Source organism: Neoarius graeffei, chromosome 4 (genome assembly GCF_027579695.1).
Source record: "Neoarius graeffei isolate fNeoGra1 chromosome 4, fNeoGra1.pri, whole genome shotgun sequence".
NCBI classification, from domain to species: domain Eukaryota; kingdom Metazoa; phylum Chordata; class Actinopteri; order Siluriformes; family Ariidae; genus Neoarius; species Neoarius graeffei.
In genome coordinates, this window is record NC_083572.1 from 47,799,774 (window position 1) to 47,825,164 (window position 25,391).

General features: G+C 41.9%; 1 protein-coding gene across 1 annotated transcript in view; it reads left to right on the forward strand.

Moving 5' to 3' along the window:
• Window positions 1-25,391, forward strand: part of uba7 (ubiquitin-like modifier activating enzyme 7) — a 178,885-nt gene that overhangs the window by 77,768 nt on the left and 75,726 nt on the right. The window contains exons 17-21 of the mRNA XM_060919290.1: window positions 8,803-8,877; window positions 12,195-12,393; window positions 12,554-12,645; window positions 16,428-16,520; window positions 19,278-19,469. Of these exons, the coding sequence (XP_060775273.1) occupies window positions 8,803-8,877; window positions 12,195-12,393; window positions 12,554-12,645; window positions 16,428-16,520; window positions 19,278-19,469 (651 nt within the window). The remainder of the gene's footprint in view (window positions 1-8,802; window positions 8,878-12,194; window positions 12,394-12,553; window positions 12,646-16,427; window positions 16,521-19,277; window positions 19,470-25,391) is intronic.

Here is a 25,391-nt window from a genome sequence, read left to right on the forward strand (position 1 = left end):
AAAACAACCTGGTGGTTTGCTGCAAATTTCTTCAGCATTATCGCGTAATTATTAAAATGGTTAGCAGATGTATCGTAGGAGGGTGTAGCAACACCAATCTTGATGGGATTAGCACTCATCGTTTTCCAAAAGACCGGACAATGAGAGAGAAATGGGAGCGCTTGGTCTACACAGGCTGTGCACTGAAACCGTGCAAAGCTCGCGCAGCCTGCTGGCGCTTCCGCAGGTGACGTCACGAATCTGGCTCCAGATTCCCTTGGGGTTTTTCCAGACGTGTTTTGTTATTTTATTTTTTTCTGCTGTAGGCAGATGGCCTTGTGCAAAATTACCCTTCTGGATGAGTGAGTAAAGGGACATACTTTCATATAAAAAAAAAACGAATTTGGTCCAGGATATGCACTTTAAGGTCATTGCTAATGATTATTAATTGTCTATCATTACTTTGGTCATATAACAATTTGATTGCTGAAGGAACTTTTTTTTTTTTAGCTTGCCTGCAACATTAATCTTAAAAACACATGTATAGTTTCTGCCACTTTTGCTATCTTTGCTAGGTGCTAGATGAAAATGTGAATTTAATTGCATTTAATCTAAACCTTAAAGGAACCTTGAATTTAGTAGTGTATTTAAGTTACCTTTAAGACCAACCCTTAAATTTAGGAGTAAATTTAAGTACCTTTACTGAACTTTTTTAATTCATTAAATATACTAGTAACTTTAAACGTGATGATACACAAGGCAACTTTTTGGGCAATGTTGCTGGGCAACAGACAATTGGCAACAACCAATCAGATAAGAGTGAAGGGAGACCGACACCGCAAAGATGGACACAGAAACATTTGCAGCTGTCACTTTTGTCTTGGCTTCAGCCTTTATTTCATTCATCTATATGTGAATTATATCAGACGATAAGTTAGACGATAAGTTAGACAATCTCTATTACAACTCACAAAAAAAAAAATCATGAGTTACCTATCACTTTTAACTTGACGCAAGAGAGCTAACATTATCCCTATATGTAGGGATAACTTTCAGCTAACTATATTTGTTTGGTTTTTCATTTGTTTGTTTGTTTTGTGTATACACTTTTTATCTGTTTTTGTACTATGAGAGCTAAGTGAAACCGGAGTCAAATTTCTCGTGTGTGTCCACATACCTGGCAATAAAAGTGTTTCTGATTCTGATTTCTGATTCTGATATCAGCAAAAACCACCGCTAGTTAGCTAAATCCCATTCAATCTCTATGGAGTGGTGGTTAGCTAACAGCAGTTTACACTTAGCTGAAAAAATCAATGTCTTAACTAGAAATGTGTTCAAGGAACATGAGGCCCCTCCCGACAGCATTTTTGTAGGTGGTCATGCAGCCGTCATGAATGGTCAGTTACCTAGGTTTTTCTGTGATTTTTTTTTTTTTTGAAGTTTAATCACATTTTTTTGGAAGTTTAATCACATTTTCCAAAAGCTTATTATGGCATTCAAAGTTTAAAAAAAAATAAGCAGATCAGTCTGCTGACCTGTCATAGTTCTTTGTCATTTTCACCGTAGAAAGCATGGAAACAACAGAGCAGGCCAAAGACCAAATCTATACTGAGGCCAATCTAAACTGAGACCAAAGGCTAATCTATACTGTCGATTTATTGGACAACATATGCCATTAGCCTTATAATTACACATAGTGTCAATGAGATCCAGGGCATTACATTACGATGCAGAGCATGCACAATGTAAGAGGAATATCAAGTGTTTCATATTTCAAGTTTTTCAAGGCATTTTTGGCATTTCAGCAGAAATAATCCCCAACAGTCTCAGAGAAACCCAGCCTCTTCAGCCACTGCCATGGCGGTTGGATAGATGCCTGGTTCATTAAATAAAAGTCACTTTTCTTGTATGAAATGTTGACAGATTGTATCCAGACTGTAGCCAGGTCGAGAAAAGGGCATCTCCAGTATATTTCCGCCCATTAATGCTCGCCCCACGCCTTAGTATTTCCTGGAGTTTGGTGACAAGAATAGTCACGAATCTGTGCAAGTGAATCTCTATATAAATGAGTGGTGATGAAGACTGGTTGACAGAATAAAACTCTGTTTGCTGATATTAGATGTTGACAGTTTGCCGCCAAACTGTTGCCAGGTCAAGAAAAGGGCATTCCGAATATATCTGCACCCATTAATGTGCGTCCCACGCCTTAGTATTTCCTGGAGTTTGGTGTCAACCATTTTTGCAAGTGAATATATAAATAGAGAGCCCCCATGGGGCCTTTAAATTACAACCTGAGCACATAAAAATAGCTGTTTGTTAGTTTTCTAAGCATTTGTTGAGGTAAATTCATCACTTTGAGTTTACACATAACGACATACCGGCATAAAAAGATACAAGTCGTCTCTCTTTTTCTTTGCTCCACTGCTGGAGACGCCGCCATCTTTGTTGAAGATTTTAGAAGCTCTCAGGTGGTCATGTGATTCGCTGCTAGCACTCTGGTTGGATGAGCTTAAAAAGTTGCCCAAAATGATCAGAATCGTTCAGATAGAAATTATGTTGCTCACTCTCAATGGGAAAGTGTCGAAGTGCAATTGCGCAGCAACACTGCCCAAAAGGGTGCCCCATGTACCATCACCTTAAGACCTTTTATTGGTATTCTTAAAAGTAGTAGTGACTTTTTAAGTATATGTTACAATGTTACATTTAGTAACTTTAGGTGACATTTTAAACATTCTTTTTAATAGCATTTCGTGATCTTTTAAGAAACCATTGAAAGTCACTTAAATTTATACTCGAAGAATTCTTCAAGTTATAACTGAATACACTGAAATTTAGCATTTTGTTAACTTTTAGGATATGTTAAGAATATCTTAAAGCTGCTAATTCATCTAGGGAGGTTTTCAGCCTTTTGATATATCACCAAATTATGTCCGTTATGTTTATAAATTAATATTGTTCACATTCTGCATACTACCTATGGCATATAGGGATGGTTTATGAACAGCAGCATGGATGATATCCATTTCGACACAGATTTTTTGGGGAAAAAAAAGATAAAGTAACAAAACTGGAATGTCAGACATGATGGAAATATGAGAAATTAGAAGGATGCCTGGTAGAGTTCATACCGCCATCAAGCCACATGTTATCAACATCAAACTCAAATCATATGAACCTAGGATACTACTAGAGCTGTGCACCAAATTTCATTGAAATTCGATCATTACTTTTTGAGTTACATTGGAAACAGACAGAAAAATCATGGATATGCAGACATATCTGGATTTGCATCAAAATCTAATCAATTGTTCCTTGGCCTGTGGCTCACCTTTCCTGAAAATTTCATTGAAATCCGTTCACTACTTTTTGAGTTATGTTGGGAACAGATAAACAAACAAACAAACAAACAAACAAACAAACGGAAGCGAAAACACAACTTCCTCCTGGTCAGGGCTTCAGCTCACAATAAAGCACATATACATCATCACTGCTCATAAGGGATTAGCGAATAGGTGCAGGTGAATAAATAAACTGAAAAGAGAAGTTGTAATGACATTTCGTTTAGCGATTGTAGTAGTATTTCCTTTTCTTCATTATACAGCGTGATCTAGTCCTATAAATAGACTTTGTTTGCATATGTGACTGAGCAGTTGTCCTATTCAACAGCATGTAGAAATCTCATCATCTTCGTGCCCTTCTTGTGTATTGCAAAACTCAGAATTTGTTGAAACCGAACATATAGGTGACAGTTCATTATAAAATTAATAATGACAGAATACTGCATGGGACAGCACGGTGGTGTAGTGGTTAGCGCTGTCGCCTCACAGCAAGAAGGTTCTGGGTTCGAGCCCCATGGCCGGCGAGGGCCTTTCTGTGCGGAGTTTGCATGTTCTCCCCGTGTCCGCATGGGTTTCTTCCGGGTGCTCCAGTTTCCCCCACAGTCCAAAGACATGCAGGTTAGGTTAACTGGTGACTCTAAATTGACCGTAGGTGTGAATGCAAGTGTGAATGGTTGTCTGTGTCTGTGTCAGCCCTGTGGTGACCTGGCACCTTGTCCAGGGTGTACCCCGCCTTTTGCCCGTAGCCAGCTGGGATAGGCTCCAGCTTGCCTGCGACCCTGTAGAACAGGATAAAGCAGCTAGAGATAATGAGATGAGATGAGAATACTGCATGCATTTGAAAACAATGGTCAAGTTTGGAAACCATGCGAGGCAGAGATAGCTTAAAGAACTTCCTTCAGATGAATAAAGTTCGATCTTATCTTAACAAGACTTTGGAGAGACAAAGGACAAGTGATTAAGACCTGAATGGGGTTATCATTACAACAAAACATAAATATGGCTGCAAACAATGATCAGGGAAGATTCTATGCCAAAGTTGTGTGCACGTTTATTTGAATTGAATTGACTTAAATTGTAAGCAAAAACATGTAACTCTGAGATAAACTCCAGACCCCTACAGGGATGTTAAGAAAGGTCTATTTTATCTCAGACATTTAGTTTGCCGTCTTGAGTACGATTTTTTGACTCATTATGGGTTTTTTTTGTTTTTTTAAAGGTCCCCTTGCATCGTTTTTTCATTAATTGTGCGGTGGTCTCTAGTATGAATGAATGCCCTGTGAGCCGGTTTTGGTGAAAAAAATGCTGTGGTTCTCCTGTTTCAGGCTGTTCTAGTTTGGTGGAGGAGTGGGTGGGGAGAGAACGACAGGATTTCAGCTCTTACTCATTAATATTCATGACATGTAAACGTGTTACCTCTGATTGGATAACAGCACTGTGACGCTACCTCCAGTGGGTCAGAACAAGCGGATGTGGGTGTCTTTGTAAAAACTGTTTTGATTGGCTATTATGGTCTCGACATCGATGTTTTGACCAATAACAATGTAGATGTGGCAGCAGGGGCGTGGCCGAGCGTCGGTCTGTGAATGGAGGGCGGAGTCAGGGAAGGTAAGTGGCAGAATCACTGCACCTGACGGGAATTAACGTGTGTTTGTATGTCTTCCCCAGTGACCGCGCCCTATAAGAGGAGAGGGAGAGCAGAGGAAGGGAGCTCTCTCCCCAACCAGAACGCTTGTGTGTGTGTGCACGTTCGTGCGTCTGGGAGGGATTCATTCATTCATTCATTCATTTATTTATTTAATTGAATACTCCCTGCGGCAGCGGCTCTCATCAAGGCACGAGGCACGGAGCGGAGCTTGCCTCGGGGGGTGTGGGGGGAATAACGTCCCCTGGCTGGGAGCTGATGGGCCCTGGCAGCGCTGGTTTGTTCGGGAGAGGGCAGGGGTCGTTGGCTGCCAAGTCTGGGGAGGCTGGGACCTAGGGTTAGGGTTAGGTGAATTACATCCCGAGGCATGGAGTTAGCCAGCCCAGGGAGCACTCTTTCGTTTGGGAGAGGGCAGAGGCCGCTGGCTGCCAAGTCTGGGGAGGCTGGGACCTCCCCTGCCCGAGTTACAAGCGTGCAAAGTTGGGCTGGAGCTGCCGTTAGAAACGAAACTGATGTGGAGCACCGCGCTGCGCCTTGGGGCGAATTACGTCTCTCTCCTCGCGCTTTCTTCCCGTGGGCGGTCGCAAGCCAAGGTGGGCGAGGCCATGAATACTAATTTTCGAAGTGACATAACTTCGTATGGCTTTTTCTGATCCGCTCGTTTTTCTGACTATTTTCTTTCATAAGCTAATACAGGGAATGGGAGTAGAATTACATTTTCACATGCAGCATGCATATGCAACTCGGAGTGAACTATGGTATTTCAAAAAGAGCCAGTATTAAATGTTTTTGGTGGAAGGGCACCTTTAAATATCTCCACTTAGGAGAGGGATTAAACCATTGGTGGTCAGCACAGTGGTGCTGTGGTTATCACTGTCACCTCACAGCAAGAAGGTTCTGGGTTTGAACCTCATGGCTGACTGGGGTCTTTCTGTGTGGAGTTTGCATGTTCTCACTGTGCCTGCATGGGTTTTCTCCAGGTGCTCCAGTTTCCCCCACAGTCCAAAAACATGAGGATTAGGTCAACTGGCTACTCTAAATTGCCTATAAGTGTGAATGTGAGTGTGGATGGTTGCTCATCTCTGTGTAGCCCTGTGATAGATTGGTGACCTGCCCAGGGTGAACCCCCACTTCTCTCCCAAAATCAGCTGGGATTGAATCAAGCTTCTCCCATGATCCTGACGAATAAGCAGTATTCTTCGTTTGCAACCATGTGACCAAAACTGCTTTCGTCATTGACTGCCGCCATGTTGGAAGATATACAATATACATATATGTATATACAGTGGTAAGAGTACAGACTGGAAGGTAAAGAGAGTTGCATTTAGAAGCTTGTAGTCATTTCGCAAACCTACTTTAAAAAGAATCATTTTGACTGCTTCAAAAGATCGGTATCTAACACACTATATAACATATTTAGTTATAAAAGAGCACTCATCGGGCGAGGAGGCTACAGTGTTTGAGGTAGTGGATTGACATGAATCTTGTTTGATTGACTCTGTGATTGTTTGGGAAGATTCTTCAATAATTTTGCGTTCCTTTCTGCGCTCTGTAAGCCGAGCATTTCAAGCTACTGCTTTAGTACCATCTTTGATTTTGTTGTGGCCCATATTTTGTGTTGGAGCCCAGCCTGGATCCATAAAATTGTAGAGACCAGCTGGTTTCCCTTATGGAAAGAAAAAGGAAAATAAAAGCAGCAGCATCAAAAATTATATACAGCTTTTTTTTAAATGAAATAATCATCGAAGCCTTTGATTGTTGGATCATACACTCGAAGATCACGGCTTTGTCACATTTGACAGCGGCAAGTTTCTGCACGACCAGGCTATTAAACGATCCAATATTTTTGATATATTGCAATCTCTCATTAATAACTAGTTCGTAGCACTTACCATTGATAAAATGTTCACTACAGACTCGTGTGATTTTTGCTTTCTCATCACTTAGATCAGCCTGGTTTATGTTGGACAGCCATTGATGTCTACGCTCCATGGACAACTCTCTTGTTTTTTCTCCTTGATTGTTTGTAATTGCTGGAATTCTAAAGAACTTATAAGTCCCCTTGTCTCGAATAAAGTTGTGCCCGTATCCAATTACAGCACAAAGAGTCGGCATAGTGAAGAAACAAAAGGAATTCTTGAGCATAACAACCTCTCGAGCACATCTTCTAGATTAAATGTGCACTGTGTGAGTTTGTGTATATCCTCCAACATGGCTCACTTCTGGTTCAAAGCCTCATGCATAAATAGCTATGACATCACATGCAAACGAAGAATAGATAATGGATGGATGCATGGATGGATTAAGAAAGTGGGTCTAAAACTTTTGCAGCCAGGGACTACTTTTAACTGTCTAATACATAGACCTGTTTATTCCTGAATTTGCCACTGACAGAACACATTTTCATGAAAATAGTCATTTGATTAAAGTTGTATTCACTCACTCACTCACTCATTCACTTTAGGGTTCAATTAAAACCGTTCAATTCACGTGACCAGTTAATGAGGCTAATAACAATACAAAGTCTAATAATAATATAATACATTTGATTTTGCAGGGTTGTCATTTCCACCACTGTTAAATTTTTTTTTTTACAAATCTTGCCCCCTGGCTCTACTTTGCAGACCCTAGGAGGTCATGAGACTGTTGATGAGTTCTCTGCTGTGTCTGATGTTGAATGGATAAGTTCAGATCAAAGGAGTCCACAGTAACTCCTGCTTCTTTAGACAAATCCCAAGCTGAGGGAGTGGCATGGTGGTGTAGTGGTTAGCACTGTCGCCTCACAGCAAGAAGGTTCTGGGTTCAAGCCCAGTAGCTGATGGGGGCCCATGCAGGTTAGGCTAATTGGTGGCTCTAAATTGACTGTGGGTGTGAATGGTTGTGCGTTTCTATGTGTCAGCCCTGTGATGACCTGGTGACTTGTCCAAGGTGTACCGTACCCCACCTCTCACCCATAGTCAGCTGGGATAGGCTCCAGCTTGCCCCCAACCCTGCACAGGATAAGTGGTTATGGATAATGGATGGATCCCAAGATGATAAATTGTTTTGTTATAGCAGCAAGTTATCAGACATGTGAAAAGAAAAATACACACTGTACTGTACAACATAAAATAGGATTCCCAAGAACAAGCCGACTATACAATATACAGATGAAAATGTAATGATAAAAAATATCCATCCATCCATCATCTGTAGCCATTTATCCTGTGCAGGGTCGCAGGCAAGCTGGAGCCTATCCCAGCTGACTATGGGCGAGAGGCGGGGTACACCCTGGACAAGTTGCCAGGTCATTGCAGGGCTGACACACAGAGACAAACAACCATTCACACCTACGGTCAATTTAGAGCCAGCAATTAACCTAACCTGCATGTCTTTGAACTGTGGGGGAAACCGGAGCACCCGGAGGAAACCCACGCAGACACGGGGAGAACATAAAAGGCCCTCGCCGGCTGCTGGGTTCGAACCCAGGGCCTTCTTGCTGTGAGGCGACAGTGCTAACCACGACACCACCATGCTGCCCCTGATAAAAAAAAATATACATACTGTATATAAATTTGCCTTGTACATGTGAATGTGCATTAATAGTGAATCATGCTAAAAACAAGAACTGTGATAAATGAAGATAAAAAAGAACTGTGCAAAGGTGGCAGTACTGAATGGAAGATAAATAAATAAATAAATAAATAAATAAATAAATAAATAAAACCACTAATGGTGCAAAGTGACTAATGACAGTAAACATTTCCATTTGTGTCTGATTTTATTCTTGAGTCAAATTATTTGAAATTGTTCTTCTGGCTTGTCTACATTACTGTTGTCTCGCCTGTTGTTTTTCTCCAGGTAACTAGTTCAGATCTGCCTTTCTGGATGGGAGCTAAAAGGTGTCCTCATCCCTTAACCTTTGACCCAGCCAATGTAAGTGTGAGTCCTGGTTGTTCAGTATCTACTGTAGGTTCTGCTCTTTCCCCCTCAAGACAGGAATGCCTCAAATATCTTTCTATCACCTGATAACACCTTACCTTTGCTCTCCTGCTGTGAACTGGAACCTTTACTGAACTGAAGATTACTACACATTCGACAGTATATGCTCTAATGTGCAGTTAAAATATGATAGATGTTTTTTTTTTATGTTCTATCACGGGCGATTGCTCTAAGACAACGAGGGAGGCTCAGCCTCCTCTAAAAAAGACGAACATCGTGTAGGATGAATTGCGCTAGGCTTATGTTATAGCTGACCATATAACATTGCTATTTCAGATCCAGAATCATAGAAATATATGTGCTCAACCCAACTACAGTGCGAAATCATTCCGTTATAACGTTCCCCAGTTCGCCTAATGTGTGCGTGAGTTTTTCCCCCTCGTGACAACGCGATGCAGTCCAGCCTCAGTGCACTTCAGTGGCATTTGGGAGCTATGCGCTTTTCAATATCAAAATGCAAGACGGTTATTGAACAAATACTGCGAAAATGCCCGCCCACGGACTCCGAGCCTCACAGTGGGAGGGACATGGCAAAGCTTTCCGCGAGGAGACTGGTGATTGGTGAAAGCGGCCGGATATTTTCTTTGATTGACAGCTTGTTTCAAATATAGACAGGCAGCGGTGAATCTCAGTTCGGTCCCATGCGGATTCGCAAGTGCTGTGGTGTATTGTAAGAGATCAGCTTACATTTCGATTTCATTCATTACATACAGCTTCTACCAGCTTTTTTAGTTTGTATATATTTTCATTGTAAATAAAGTGTAAATATAGTGTTGTCAAGTTTGCTATCTTAGTTCCAGAAATTTCATTTATTTGAGTGACTGAACTTGAACTTGAGGGGGCTAGTCAGCTAGCAAGAAAGCTGCGCATGGATGCCAAGCATTGCTGATTTAATTTTGGCGAAGCCATTTGCCAGTCTTCCTTTCGAGGAAAAAATTAAAATTAAAGAGCAGGGTGGACCAATGCCTCAAATTGACTTGGTGAAAAAGGTAGGGAATAATACTCGTTCCTTTCAGCTCTCCTGGTACGAGAAAGTGAATTGGCTAACAGCAAGTGACCCACATCAACAACAGTAAATAGGCTACTTTAGTAATATGTCATGGATGGACCAAAAATATAAAATCTATTTAAAATGTTTATGCTGAGTATATTATATTGGAATATATATTTTTCTGGATATGAATTAAACACAGCTACAATTTGGAAAACATTTTTAAACAAAAACACAGCCGAGAACATTTCACACTACAGACCTGGATTAAAAGTGAAGGGTTATCAAAATTGTCAATAAAACATTTCTCAGTCAAAATAAGTAAAATATAGGGAAAGTGTCATTGAATGAAATGTATGGCACCCAGCTCTATGTTTGGCTCCCCAAGGTCAGTGCTTGTGCCTATTCCAGAACACTCTGCTGTTACTGCTGAGGTTCCTGACAAAGAGCTGCTTTCAATAATGATCAATTTTTAAACAACATGCCACAATTTTAAAATATAAAATGTTAAAATATACCCCCCCCCAACACCACCATCATGTATATTGGACAGTAGGCTAATGGGCCAAAAGAACCTGTTATTTCACAGTTTGTGACCCTGCCAACAATCAGCCAGATCAGAGGCAAGAGTATGGGCAAAACTGATGTGTTTTTCCTTTTTTCTTTTAAAATCTGGAAATATCGTAACCGACCAGCCTCCCCTGTTTGAAAGACTACCAGCCGCCACTGTGTTCTATATCTTGTTTGTTTATTTTAAACAGCCAGTTTATCCATACTGAGGTCATTATTATCCTTTTATCACCTTTTGTCTGTCTGTCAGTCTTATCAGGGTTACTACCACTGAGACCATTTGCATTCTATGGTATTACACTGGGAGCTGAAATGAATGTTTTGTGTACTGTATATGAATGCTGTAGTACTTTTTTCCCCATGTTAATTCTTGACACGCTATTTCATTTATCTATGCATGTCAGATGACCTGCATAGAGCGCGATGCAAAAGTTTGCACCCCTCATTCTTTCAGAAATTAAAAAAATAAGCAAATAAACAAGTAAATCTGGGTGTGTTCTGCAACAAGCCTGCAAACACAGTGTAAAATCAACAGGAAACTATTTTGAAAGCATCAAACTGATAAAATACAAATGCATGAAAAAAATATAAAAGCAATATAGCAGCTGCTCAGAGGATGTAAAATAAATTAGAAGCAGATAAGGGAAATTTAAAATGAAGATGCAAGCCTTTGACCTAATATTATTTTTTTCATTATTAACATATGAAAATACATTATTTGATCATTTTAGTGATAATCAATGAACAGTACTTGCTTTGTTTCAATAAATTAGATATCATTCTCTTTGTTAAGTTTGTCTTAAACATATGCAAATGTTTGCACTTCACTATAAACATGTGTATTTGATAGTATATATCTATAGAAGATAGCATAGTATCTAACCTGCTCAGAAACACATGCTATACCTGCTGATTAGCTTATTTATTTATTTATTTATTTATTTATTTTTCCACCAGCTGTAATATAATTATTTAGTTTACTTTTTGGGAAATGCCATGTGTGGTGCAAAACCAACACCCTGAGAACACCATTCCTACAGTGAAGCATGGTGGTGGCAGCATCATGCTGTGGGGATATTTTTCATCTGCAGGGACAGGAAAACTGGTCAGGACTGAAGGAAAGATGGATGGCACTAAATACAGGGCAATTCTGGAGGAAAACCTGTTTGAGTCATCCAGAGGTTTGAGACTGGGATGAAGGTTCACATTCCAGCAGGACAATGACCCTAAACATACTGCTAAAGCTACAATGGAGTGGTTTAAAGGGAAACATTTAAATGTCTTGGAATGGCCTAATCAAAGCCCAGACCTCAATCCAGTTTAGAATCTGTGGCATAACTTGAAGATTGCTGTACACCAACACAACCCATCTAACCTGAAGGAGTTGGAGCAGTTTTGCCTTGAGGAATGGGTACAAATCCCAGTGGCTAGATGTGCTAAGCTAATAGAGACATACCTCAAGAGACTTATAGCTGTAATTGCAGCAAAAGGTGGCTCTACAAAGTATTGACTTTGAGGAGTGAATACCTATGCACACTCCAGATTTCTGTTTTAATTCCAGTTTGTAATGTGACAAAGCAAGACAAACACCAAGGGGGATGAATACTTTTGCAAGACACTGTATGGCTGTGGTTCATGCTGTGATGAGATGGTTTATGTATGTAAAAAGTCTTGCTCTTTTTCCTTCTAGACCACCCATATGGATTTTATTATGGCCTCTGCTAACCTATATGGGCAGATTTATGGCATCCAGGGATCAACAGACCGTGACGGCACAATGCAGATCCTGGAAGGAGTGCATGTGCCTGTGTTCCACCCAAAATCCAATGTGACGATTGCAGTGATGGACGAGGAACTGAAACAAAACATGGAGGAGAGAAAGGATGAGGGTGAGCAAGCAGGAAGTTGAATCTAAAAATGATGGAGCCAGGGCTTGTCAAGTAATTGTTGCAGACTTTATGAGTAGAACCAGGTTAGAGCAGTGTAAACATCGAGTACGGAGTGAGGAAGTGTGTGCTTCTCATTAACTGCTCTCTCTGTTTCTGTCAGACCAAGCCAAGCTGAATGAGCTAAAGCAGAAACTGTCAAGCCTCCAGCCAGCCAGCCAGAAGTGTCGGATGTTCCCACTAGAATTTGAAAAGGTAGTGTGTATGTGTTTGCAGATTTAATACATACTCATTTCTGTGTTCTGGCTCTGCGTCAGACTCAGTGGCGACTATCCCCAGGTAGGAGGTCTAACAGAACCACAAATCTGTGGTTCTTAAGTGCCTGAGCCATCTGCCCTACACTAAAGTGATCAGTGATCCTTATCCAACACCATCCCTAACTTGCCCTAATGGAGCACAAAGAACAGTAGGGTTCACTGTTAACGCAAAACTCCACTCATGTGTTGGACACTTTTCAGGAGTCTGGCTGGCCAGAAAAACATGTTGTGCAAAGCTTGAAGAACTTTTGTTCCTGACTCTGGATCAGCTTTTTCCTGTGATTTAACTGTGACACATTTGCTCAGTGAAATACAGGAGATGGTAGCACAGACAGACACACACACACACAGGCGCTGTGATTTTTGGGACACTGGAACATATTTATTAGAACTGGTTTCTGTCTGTCTGTGGGCGGCCCGGTGGTGTAGCAGTTAGCACTGTCGCCTCACAGCAAGAAGGTCCTAGGTTCGAGCCCAGCAGCTGGCGAGGGCCTTTCTGTGTGGAGTTTGCATGTTCTCCCCGTGTCCGCGTGGGTTTCCTCCGGGTGCTCCGGTTTCCCCCACAGTCCAAAGACATGCAGGTTAGGCTAACTGGTGACTCTAAATTGACCGTAGGTGTGAATGTGAGTGTGAATGGTTGTCTGTGTTTATGTGTCAGCCCTGCGATGACCTGTCGACTTGTCCAGGGTGTACCCCGCCTGTTGCCCATAGTCAGCTGGGATAGGCTCCAGCTTGCCTGCGACCTGGTAGGACAGGATAAGCGGCTACAGATAATGGATGGATGGTTTCTGTCTGTGTCATTATTTTCAAACTCAAGTTTTTAATCCTTTTTTAGGTCTATTTCTTTGGAGAACTTCCTAATGCAATAATTTCTCACTGCAGACATTGACGTCTATTATTTTATCTTTCGTTCAGACATTCGAAAGATAAAAGAAGCCCTTGAGTTGCTCTTTAGGCATTCAGATGACTACAGTCACACAAATTAAGTACATCAATGTGTATGTGAATGTATAGAATGTATCAAATCTTGATTCTAAGACTCCTGTTCTTGGCTGGCAGGAGTGGAACCCAGTGTGGTCTTCTGCTGTTGCATGTTGAGATGCTTTTCTTCTCAACACGGTTGTAAAGGGTTGCTATGAATTGCTACATCCTTCCTGGCAGCTCGAACCAATCTGGCCATTTTCCTCTGACCTCTCTTATCAACAAGGCATTTGTTTCCACCCACAGAACTGTCGCTCACTGAGTGTTTTTTTTTTGTTTTCCGCACCATTCTGTGTAAACTCTAGAGACTGTTGTGTGTGAAAACCCCAGGAGATCAGCAGTTTCTGAAATACTGAAACCAGTCCATCTGGCACCAACACCCATGCCACAGTGGAAGTCAGTGAAAGAACATTAAAGCTGTACTGCCTTTCAGATTTTTTCAAGTGTAGGTCATAAAAATAATTTTCCTGACACCCAATTATTTTTGTTTAGTGCACCGAAAGCTATTGAATTTGAATCACGGACTTCCAATTTTATGAATTTTTTTTAATAGAACAATTAATCAATTTAGGGCCACATGGCTCTAAATTGTCTACTAATTTTTCCTGCTTCACCATGACGCAAAACAAGAGACGACATCATGCATCACGTGGTTGGCTTAACCCCGTTTGCGCAAGGCATTGTGGGATACAAATTTGAAACAGGAGAGAAAAAAGGAGGACGTGAGTGTGTGAATGAAACGTGAAAGACCGACTACAGTAACGGAAAGCTAGAAGAAAAGACGTTATGTTATACGCAAAGAAAAGGAAACACAGGACCAAACTAATAAATATCGGCGGTCAGCAAGCACCTCGGTGTGATCAGCTGTTCATTTAGCGACAGAATGACGGAACTGTCAGTACACGGTCAAGGTAAACTTGCGCAAGCGCACACATACAGACTTCCTCTGTCTGTTTGACTGCACGAAGCGAGCGATTTCATGCACATTATTTGCTATGGAGTCCCCTCAAATTAAATAACTTCCCAGCCACAGAATGGCATGGCCGTTTTTTTTAGATATTACAGAAATAAACATGTCTCACAATGACCAAATTTCAGAGGGAACTAAATTTCACCAATTTTATGAAATCGAAAGGCCGTCTAGCTTTAACTGAAGCTCTTGATTTGAATCTGCATGATTTTATGCATTGTGCTGCTGTCAAGGGATTGGCTGATTAGAGAACTGCATAAAACAGCAGGTCGGTGGGTGTTCCTAATAAATTGGCCAGTGAGGGTACAGTTCATTTCTCATCTCATCATCATCATCATCATCTCTAGCTGCTTTATCCTTCTACAGGGTCGCAGGCAAGCTGGAGCCTATCCCAGCTGACTACGGGCGAAAGGCGGGTTACACCCTGGACAAGTCGCCAGGTCATCACAGGGCTGACACATAGACACAGACAACCATTCACACTCACATTCACACCTACGGTCAATTTAGAGTCACCAGTTAACCTAACCTGCATGTCTTTGGACTGTGGGGGAAACCGGAGCACCCGGAGGAAACCCACGCGGACACGGGGAGAACATGCAAACTCCGCACAGAAAGGCCCTCGCCGGCCACGGGGCTCGAACCCGGACCTTCTTGCTGTGAGGCGACAGCGCTAACCACTACACCACCGTGCCGCCCCCACAGTTCATTTCTGTTTTATGTATGCATACGTTAACTGTTTACAACGTATTAATCATGCAAATACGTCATTCAAAGGAAAATCTAAATATACTACTCAAATTGTAAAATTTGTGATGTGCTCATGTGTGAAAGACTGGGATGAGTGTGGTGATGAGGTAGTGTAATCTGGAAATTTGAGGCTTGTGGAATGTGCCAGAAAACTTCATTCAGGTATATTATATGAACGGCCAAAGAGTGTGTCACCGCTGAAGTGGGGATTAGGATTGAGTTTCACTGTTGTGTACACACACACACACACACACACACACGCACACACACACACACACACACACATTATATATAAAACACACATTGCCCAATCAGTTGCCTAATGAGTCTTGAAATGATAGACTTTTCAAATACTAAGGCGATATGAAATACTTTGATTGATATTAAACGTAATCTTAAGAACGCTAATATCTCCCATCAGATATTGAATGAAGATGACGCAGTGTTACATGTAACAATGTCATTATAACTGCACTTTTAAATTGTGTGTCATCCTAGTCATTATGCCTTACAGCCAGTGTGGCCACAGAGAGGGAAAGTTGCCAAAGTGCGCCTTTTCAAATCCCCTCCGGTCACCGAGGCCTTTTGAAGAGTCAGCGTGCTTGAAGTATGACCTCATGTACACTGTCACCTCAAAGGGAAAATTCAATTTGGGCTACAATAGGGGCTCCAATGACTAAGTCACAGGTTTCAAACCTGACCCATCTTCTGGTTTCCTGAATTAATTCCAGCAGGAACAGATACACAAATGCTGTTTCTGCATCATGCAAATAGATAATGATCATGCTTTTTTTTTCTCTTTCCTGTGGGAACTCGGGAACAGCTTGTACTATAGAGATGATATAATGGTAGACAAAACACAGTCTCAAAAAACAGGTGTTAGAGCTGTTTCGTATCTATCTTTTAAATTTAAATTTTTTTCCTTTAACTACCTCAGTCTATTGCTTATGCTAACTAATCTGTCAGTGCTCATTGAGTGAAGAATGTTGTTTACAGCTCAGTGTTAAATCTGCTTTCAGGATGATGATAGTAATTTCCACATGGACTTTATAGTGGCAGCGTCTAACCTGAGGGCTGAGAATTACGACATACCAGCAGCAGATCGACACAAGGTAGGAAACTACAGTTAATGCCAGTTGGTGTGGGCGTGGGGTTAGTAATTCTCCAATACCCACACTGTATTGCTGCATCACACACGTATTGAACTAAAATATATACTCGTACATAAACATTTTTTTTGTTAATAATGTTTTTATTGAATCATTTTTAGAAAAAGGACGACCAAACAAACAGCAATGCACATACAACTTGCATACAGATATCACTTTCACACACTGTACAGTGGTGCTTGAAAGTTTGTGAACCCTTTAGAATTTTCTGTATTTCTGCATAAATAGGACCTAAAACATCATCAGATTTTCACACAAGTCCTAAAAGTAGATAAAGAGAACCCAGTTAAACAAATGAGACGAAAATATTATACTTGGTCATTTATTTATTGAGGAAAATGATCCAATATTACATATCTGTGAGTGGCAAAAGTATGTGAACCTTTGCTTTCAGTATCTGGTGTGGCCCCCTTGTGCAGCAATAACTGCAACTAAACATTTCCGGTAACTGTTGATCAGTCCTGCACACCGGCTTGGAGGAATTTTAGCCCATTCCTCCGTACAGAACAGCTTCAACTCTGGGATGTTGGTGGGTTTCCTCACATGAACTGCTCGCTTCAGGTCCTTCCACAACATTTCGATTGGATTAAGGTCAGGACTTTGACTTGGCCATTCCAAAACATTAACTTTATTCTTCTTTAATCATTCTTTGGTAGAACGACTTGTGTGCTTAGGGTCGTCGTCTTGCTGCATGACCCACCTTCTCTTGAGATTCAGTTCATGGACAGATGTCCTGACATTTTCCTTTAGAATTTGCTGGTATAATTCAGAATTCATTGTTCCATCAATGATGACAGGCCGTCCTGGCCCAGATGCAGCAAAACAGGCCCAAACCATGATACTATCACCACCATGTTTCACAGATGGGATAAGATTCTTATGCTGGAATGCAGTGTTTTCCTTTCTCCAAACATAGCGCTTATCATTTAAGCCAAAAAGTTCTATTTTGGTCTCATTCATCCACAAAACATTTTTCCAATAGCCTTCTGGCTTGTCCACATGATCTTTAGCAAACTGCAGATGAGCAGCAATGTTCTTTTTGGAGAGCAGTGGCTTTCTCCTTGCAACCCTTCCATGCACACCATTGTTGTTCAGTGTTCTCCTGATGGTGGACTCATGAACATTAACATTAGCCAGTGTGAGAGAGGCCTTCAGTTGCTTTGAAGTTACCCTGGGGTCCTTCGTGACCTCGCAGACTATTACACGCCTTGCTCTTGGAGTGATCTTTGTTGGTCGACCACTCCTAGGGAGGGTAACAATGGTCTTGAATTTCCTGCATTTGTACACAATCTGTCTGACTGTGGATTGGTGGAGTCCAAACTCTTTAGAGATGGTTTTGTAACCTTTTCCAGCCTGATGAGCATCAACAACGCTTTTTCTGAGGTCCTCAGAAATCTCCTTTGTTCGTGCCATGATACACTTCCACAAACATGTGTTGTGAAGATCAGACTTTGATAGATCCCTGTTCTGTAAATAAAACAGGGTGCCCACTCACACCTGATTGTCATCCCATTGATTGAAAACACCTGACTCTAATTTCACCTTCAAATTAACTGCTAATCCTAGAGGTTCACATACTTTTGCCACTCACAGATATGTAATATTAGATCATTTTCCTCAATGAATAAATGACCAAGTATAATATTTTCGTCTCATTTGTGTAACTGGGTTCTCTTTATCTACTTTTAGGACTTGTGTGAAAATCTGATGATGTTTTAGGTCATATTTACGCAGAAATATAGAAAATTCTAAAGGGTTCACAAACTTTCAAGCACCACTTTATGCACTGTTAAACCCATGCACACAAACCAGGCTTGTAGTACCTGAGTCCGACTCGTGCCCTAATTTTAAGGACTCGTGACTTGACTCGGACTTGTGCATTAATTGCATTCAGACTCGTAAATTAGAGACGAGGACTCTGATTTTTCTTTTTTTTTGTAACATACCATAATAATTTGGCATAAGATATTTATATCTACATTCATTTTTGTACCAATTTCGTGCAAGAGAAGAGAACGCACATTCACCTGTTCATACGTCATGTTCAGGAACAAACTAACGTTAATGGCGCTAAAATGCCTGGAGAGAAGCCCCTAGGATTGTCCGCTTTGCTTATACAGACTTCTCGTGCAGTGGGAAAAAAATGCACTGCTATGTGTTCCATATGTAGAAGAACTATCGAGGAGACAACGGGGACGACCTCGAACTTCAGTCGCCATTTGGTAAGACTCCACCCAGAGAAGGAAGTGGCACCCTATGTTCATTGGTCTGTTGATAGCAGGGCTTGCTGAGTGATGAACTAGCTAGTGTTAACCCTCTCATGTTATTTGCCCTGTTGATAGTGGGCGGGGCTTGCTGAGCAATGAACAAGTCTTTTATCTGTAGCCTATTAACTAAAACGGGGCAGTCGAGCAGTAACGTTAGTCCAACACAGCAGCAGAGATGCTTTCACATAAAGGCAGCAACAGCCACCGTCAAATGGTGCAGATGGAGTCTTGTTCTCGGACTCGATTCAGATCAATAGTGGACTCGACTCGAAATTTTCCTTAATGACTTGGACTTGACTCAGATTTGAACACCAGGGACTCGAGACTGGACTCGGACTCGAGGTTTAGTGACTCGACTACAACACTGACACAAACACACACTACACCAATAAATAATGTTTCCATGTTTTGTTTTGTTTTTTTCCTTGTACAGAGCAAACTCATTGCTGGTCAAATCATCCCTGCTATCGCCACAACCACAGCAGCAACATCAGGCCTCATGTGTCTGGAACTGTATAAGTTAGTGCAGGGCCACCAGCAAATCACTTCGTTCCGTAGTACGTTCATTAACCTGGCAGCCAGTTACTACATCATGATACAGCCATCCAAGGATCCAGGGTTCACAGTGAGTACCGCTTCTGCTTGCAAAGATATTTGAGCAAATCTCTTTACCTGTGCTTCAGTATCATGCACAAGTCAATCTCATCAATTCCATTTCATAAATTCACTTAATTTTACAATGTCAACAAACTGAGTTGCCAAGTTATAGCAGCATAACAATCTAGTAACTTGGTTTATGTGTATGATGATTGGCCTGGATTTAAAAACATTAACCTTATTAGATAGCATAATTCAAGTACAATGTGTAGTTATTAACCTCGAAAGATAATTCCCACTATTTTAAAAATATAAATAGTCTAAATATCATTCAACCAAGACATCTTTGATACCTGTGTTTGCTTTGTTTTAGTTTTGCACTGGAGCAATGAGGTGAAAATAGATTTGCTTTGTAGGTTTTGATCGTGGAACATATTGTTATCTATAAAAAAGATATAACATAAGTATATTGATAAGTAGTGGGCGGCACAGTGGTGTAGTGGTTAGCGCTGTCGCCTCACAGCAAGAAGGTCCGGGTTCGAGCCCCGTGGCCGGCGAGGGCCTTTCTGTGTGGAGTTTGCATGTTCTCCCCGTGTCCGCGTGGGTTTCCTCCGGGTGCTCCAGTTTCCCCCACAGTCCAGATACATGCAGGTTAGGTTAACTGGTGACTCTAAATTGACCGTAGGTGTGAATGGTTGTCTGTGTCTGTATGTCAGCCCTGTGATGACCTGGCGATTTGTCCAGGGTGTACCCCGCACTTGGTTGTGCCTCTCCATGTACGCTGATCCAGCTAGCATCTTACACCCTGCTACTATGTGCTGGACTGTTTCAGGGGCTTCTTTGCACAGTCTGCATCTTGGGTCTGATCTACTCTGGTAGATCCTGGCCTCTATGGCTCTTGTGCTTATGGCCTGTTCTTGTGCTGCCATGATTAGTGCCTCTGTGCTGTCTGTCAGTCCTGCATTATCCAGCCACTGGTAGGATTTCTTGATATCAGCCACTTCCTCTATCTGACGGTGGTACATGCCATGTAGGGGTTTGTCTCTCTAGGTTGTCTGTTCCTCCTCCTCCTCTGCACTCTCATCAGGGTTCTTCTGCCTGAGACATTCACTTAGCAGTTCATCCTTTGGGACCATCTTTCTGATGTATTCTCGGATTTTCGATGTTTCATCCTGGACCGTGGTCTTGACGCTCACTAGCCCTCGGCCTCCCTCTTTCCGCTTAGTGTATAGTCTCAGGGTGCTGGACTTGGGGTGGAACCCTCCATGCATGGTGAGGAGCTTTCTAGTCTTGATATCTGTGGCTTCTATCTCCTCCTTTGGCCAGTTTATGATACCAGCGGGGTATCTGATGACTGGTAGTGCATACATGTTGATGGCTCGGACCTTGTTTTTACCATTCAGCTGACTTTTCAGGACCTGCCTTACTCTCTGGAGGTATTTGGCTGTGGTTGACTTCCTTGTGGCCTCTTCATGGTTTCCATTAGCCTGTGGGATGCCAAGGTACTTGTAGCTGTCTTGGATATCACCTATGTTGCCCTCTGGTAGGTCAATCCCTTCAGTCCGGATCATCTTGCCTCTCTTTGAGACCATCCGGCCACACTTGTCCAATCCGAATGACATCCCTATGTCATCGCTGTAGATCCAGGTGGTGTGGATCAGCGAGTCTATTTCTCGCTCATTCCTGGCATACAGCTTGATGTCATCCATGTAGAGCAGGTGGCTGATTGTTGCCCCACTACGGAATCGGTACCCATAGCCGCTCTTCGTGATGATCTGACTGAGGGGGTTCAGGCCTATGCAGAACAGCAGTGGTGATAGCGCATCTCCTTGGTATATGCCGCACTTGATGTTGACTTGGGCAATGGGTTTTGAGTTGGCCTCTAGGGTTGTCTTCCACATTTCCATTGAGTTCTGTATGAAGGTCCTTAGGTTCCTGTTGATCTTATACAGTTCCAGACATTCCAGTATCCATGTGTGTGGCATTGAGTCGTAGGCTTTCTTGTAGTCAATCCAGGCAGTGCACAGGTTCGTCTGTCTCTTCTTACAGTCTTGGGAGACTGTTCTATCGGCCAGTAGCTGGTGCTTGGCTCCTCTGGTGTTACTGCCAATTCCTTTCTGTGCCTCGCTCATGTATTGAGCCACATGCTTACTCATTTTTGCCGCAATGATGCCTGACAGGGCCTTCCATGTTGTGCAGAGACAGGTAATTGGCCGGTAGTTGGATGGGATGGGTCCCTTCTGGGGGTCCTTCATGATTAGGACTGTCCTGCCTTGGGTTAGCCATTCTGGGTGGGTTCCATCCCTCAGCAGCTGGTTCATCTGTGCTGCTAGGCGTTCATGGAGTGCAGTTAGCTTCTTCAGCCAGTACGTATGGATCATATCGGGGCCTGGTGCTGTCCAGCTCTTCATCTTTGACACTCTTTCTTGGACGTCTGCCATTGAGATGGTTACTGGTTCTTGTTCTGGTAGGTTGCTGTGGTCAGCTCTTAGGTCCACTAACCATTGGGCATCGGTGTTGTGTGATGCCTTTCTTTCCCATATGTCTTTCCAGTATTTTTCCACCTCAGCTCTTGGTGGGTCTGACCGGTTGTTGTTCCCCTGCCACTGAGAGTACACCTTGGCTGGTTCAGTGGAGAACAGCTTGTTTATTCTCCTGGCCTCTCCTTCCTTGGTGTATCTCCTCAACCGAGTGGCCAGAGCTGTTAGTCGCTGTTTGGCAGTTTCGAGTGCCTCTGGTATGGAGAGTGAGTTGTACTTCCTGGGCGCCCCTTTATTCACCATGTTCCCTTTCTGTAGTTCAGCTAGCTGGCTAACTTCTCTCCTTGCTGCCTTTATCTTGGCCTCTAATCGTCTCTTCCATGGTGGATACTGTTTGTTATGTCCCGAGCCCACCTTGTGTCCAAGCATCTCCATGATTACTGTTGCTGTACTGTGTATCAGCTTGTTGGTCTCAGTGATGGTTCTTGTGGAGATTGTCTTCAGAGCAGCATTCACATCTACTAGTAGATCTTCTGAAGGTACTTGGCAACTCAGCTTCGGTATTTGTCGGGGGCTCCAGGTTTCCAGTTGGGTCACGATCTTCCTTCTCAGGTCAGCAGCTCTGCTATCACAACTAGAGATTAATGAAATATATATATATATATATATATATATATATATATATATATATATATATATATATATACTTTTTTTTTTTATTTTGTGTGTGTGTGTGTGTGTGTGTGTGTGTGTGTGGAGCCACAGTCTAGACCTAAATAAGTCCAGGCTTAAGTTATCCTGAGGAGCTTACAGCATTTAGTAACTGTACACCCTCCCACACAGATCCTTCTTCAGTCAGCTTCATGTGTTCACTCAATTCCAGGAAAATCGAGTGAATTTGAAATGCAGAAATATAAGATGTCTTACAGTGAACTTGGGCAAACTTTTAAAATGTGGTTGTTGTGTTGTTTTTCCATATTGAAAAGCCTACATTATAAACAAGAGCTAAACTCGTGCTTCTGAGAAAGAGAAATGGGGCAGAAGGGGTCACGCCCGATGAAGTAATGCGTCGCAGTTGCCTAAATTATGGAGGAGGAGGGGAGGTGTGTGTCCTTACACCCCCTTCAGTGTGCAGGGTCAGAGACTGAGGTCTTTTTCACCCAAGGGTACAGCCATTGAACTTTGCTTTGAAACACACCAGCTTGGGTTACTCGAGGGCTATGACAACTAGCTTAAGTGCCTAGAAGTCTCTCCTGCCACGCACACACACACACATACACACACACACACACACACACACACACACACACACACACACACATACATACAGAGTGAACACAAAGCATAAACAGATCTTATCCTCTAGAGTCTAGAATACTAAATGTTAGTTCCTGTTTATGTTCTGTATTTTCATTTGCAGATACATACTTGGTTTTATAATCATAGAACCTCCTGGGTTCAGCATTTAAATTCACACTTCTGTTTTTGCCTTCCATCTATCCCTTTCTCTTGCTCCAGAACTCATTCTGCCTTTGTCTCCATTGCTCATATATCTGGCAGCTATCTGGTTTGGAGAGAAGCAGTACTTTCCACAGGTGGGATTAGTTAGGCATCAGCTAGAGAACACTCCATGCGAGCAGTCCGGTGCTATGTGACTGCAGTTGTTTGGCAGAAGGCTGTGGTTTTGGCTCATTAAGGGGAGGGTAGTTTTAAGCAACAAATGAGTGCAGAGATTTGAGAACCCGCATACACACACACACACACACACACACACACAGTTTGGTGTACAATAGACTTTTCCTTGCGAATCAACAGCATGACGCACTTTCGCCATGATGAATTGTATGCAGAAGACGCACAGTTTCAACATCCTGTTTCCTTTCATATTGCAGGTCTTCATGCCTATTGTGTCAATCATATTAATAAAATTACTTCAAGAATGTCTAAATATATATACACACAATATGGCCAAAGGTTTTTGGACACCTGACTATTACATCTACAGTGGTGCTTGAAAGTTTGTGAACCCTTTAGAATTTTCTATATTTCTGCATAAATATGACCAAAAACATCATCAGATTTTCACACAAGTCCTAAAAGTAGATAAAGAGAACCCAGTTAAACAAATGAGACGAAAATATTATACTTGGTCATTTATTTATTGAGGAAAATGATCCAATATTACATATCCCTTGATTAAATAACTTTGACAATTTCATGAGGGTGTACGTTCTTCTGAAATCAACTCCTCTCACAATTTGTGGAGGAATTTCACCAAACTTGGCAAAAAGCTTTGTTATATGACAGTTAAACGCATATTGAAATTTCCTTTAATTTGGGCAGATTTTACCAGAGTTATGCCCTTGATTATTAACAAACTTGTACTTTGGCAATTTCATCAAGGTGTGCTTGCTTTCTGCAATCAACTTCCCTCACAATTTTTATCCCCCGCTGGTCGAAAGGCCCGAAGGGGGATTATGTCATGGCAATGTCCGTCCGTCCGTCCTGGGAAGGGTACTCACATTCTGAAATCAACTCCTCTCACAGTTTTTGGAGGAATTTCACGAAACTTGGCAGGACTCTTTGTTATATGTTCAGTAATATGCATATTGTAATTTTGTTCAATTCAGTCGCATTTTACCAGAGTTATGGTATAGTTTCCAGCGGGGGATATTGTGCTCTCAGAACACTCTTGTTTTTTTGTTTGTTTGTTTGAAAGATTTTAATTTTTCCACTAACATATAGTTGTTTTTCTTATAATGTATGTAGCATGCTTTATTTCCATTGCAGAATCGATGTTTTAAATCACTAACAGACTTGCCTGAACAAAGCATGTACCAGATCTAAGTCAGTTTTCTCTCAATAGCCTGCTATCTCAACAGGACCATCTGCAGAATTACTAAACGTTCTGAAATGGATGTAAATGTAGGTTCACAAAGCTACAGCGCCTGTAGGGGTTACAACAAAGGTCCTCAATGTTTAACCATCATCTGTGAATTTAATAATTCATATTCATGGGATTTAAAAAAAAAAATTTTTTGGAGCATCCGTTATTGCATACTTTCTCTGTGAAATCATTATACGTTTCTTGGCTTTATTGCAGTCGTGAATGTGTCTTATAGGAAAGCTACTTCTTGATTTCTACTCAAAGCCCACAGATGTGCGGAGTGAATATTAAGTTACTGGGCTTCTGGATTTCTACTCAGAGATTGCTTTTCAGTGCATGTTCAGTTTATTGGAGAGAAAAGCAGGACAAGTTTGCAATAACACACTTGAGCTGCAGTTGTATGAAAGGAGATCTGAGGGGAAAGGGGTTTCTGGGGAGGTTTTGAGGCATAGCTGTGGGCAGTAACTGGCCACATGGTCCCATTTCCCAGGTGTCCAGTGTGAAGGACTGAAAGTCGATATCTCTCTCCTGTGAGTTGAAGCATGTGTCTCATTTGTGTCAGTCACCTTTTTAAATTTGTCCT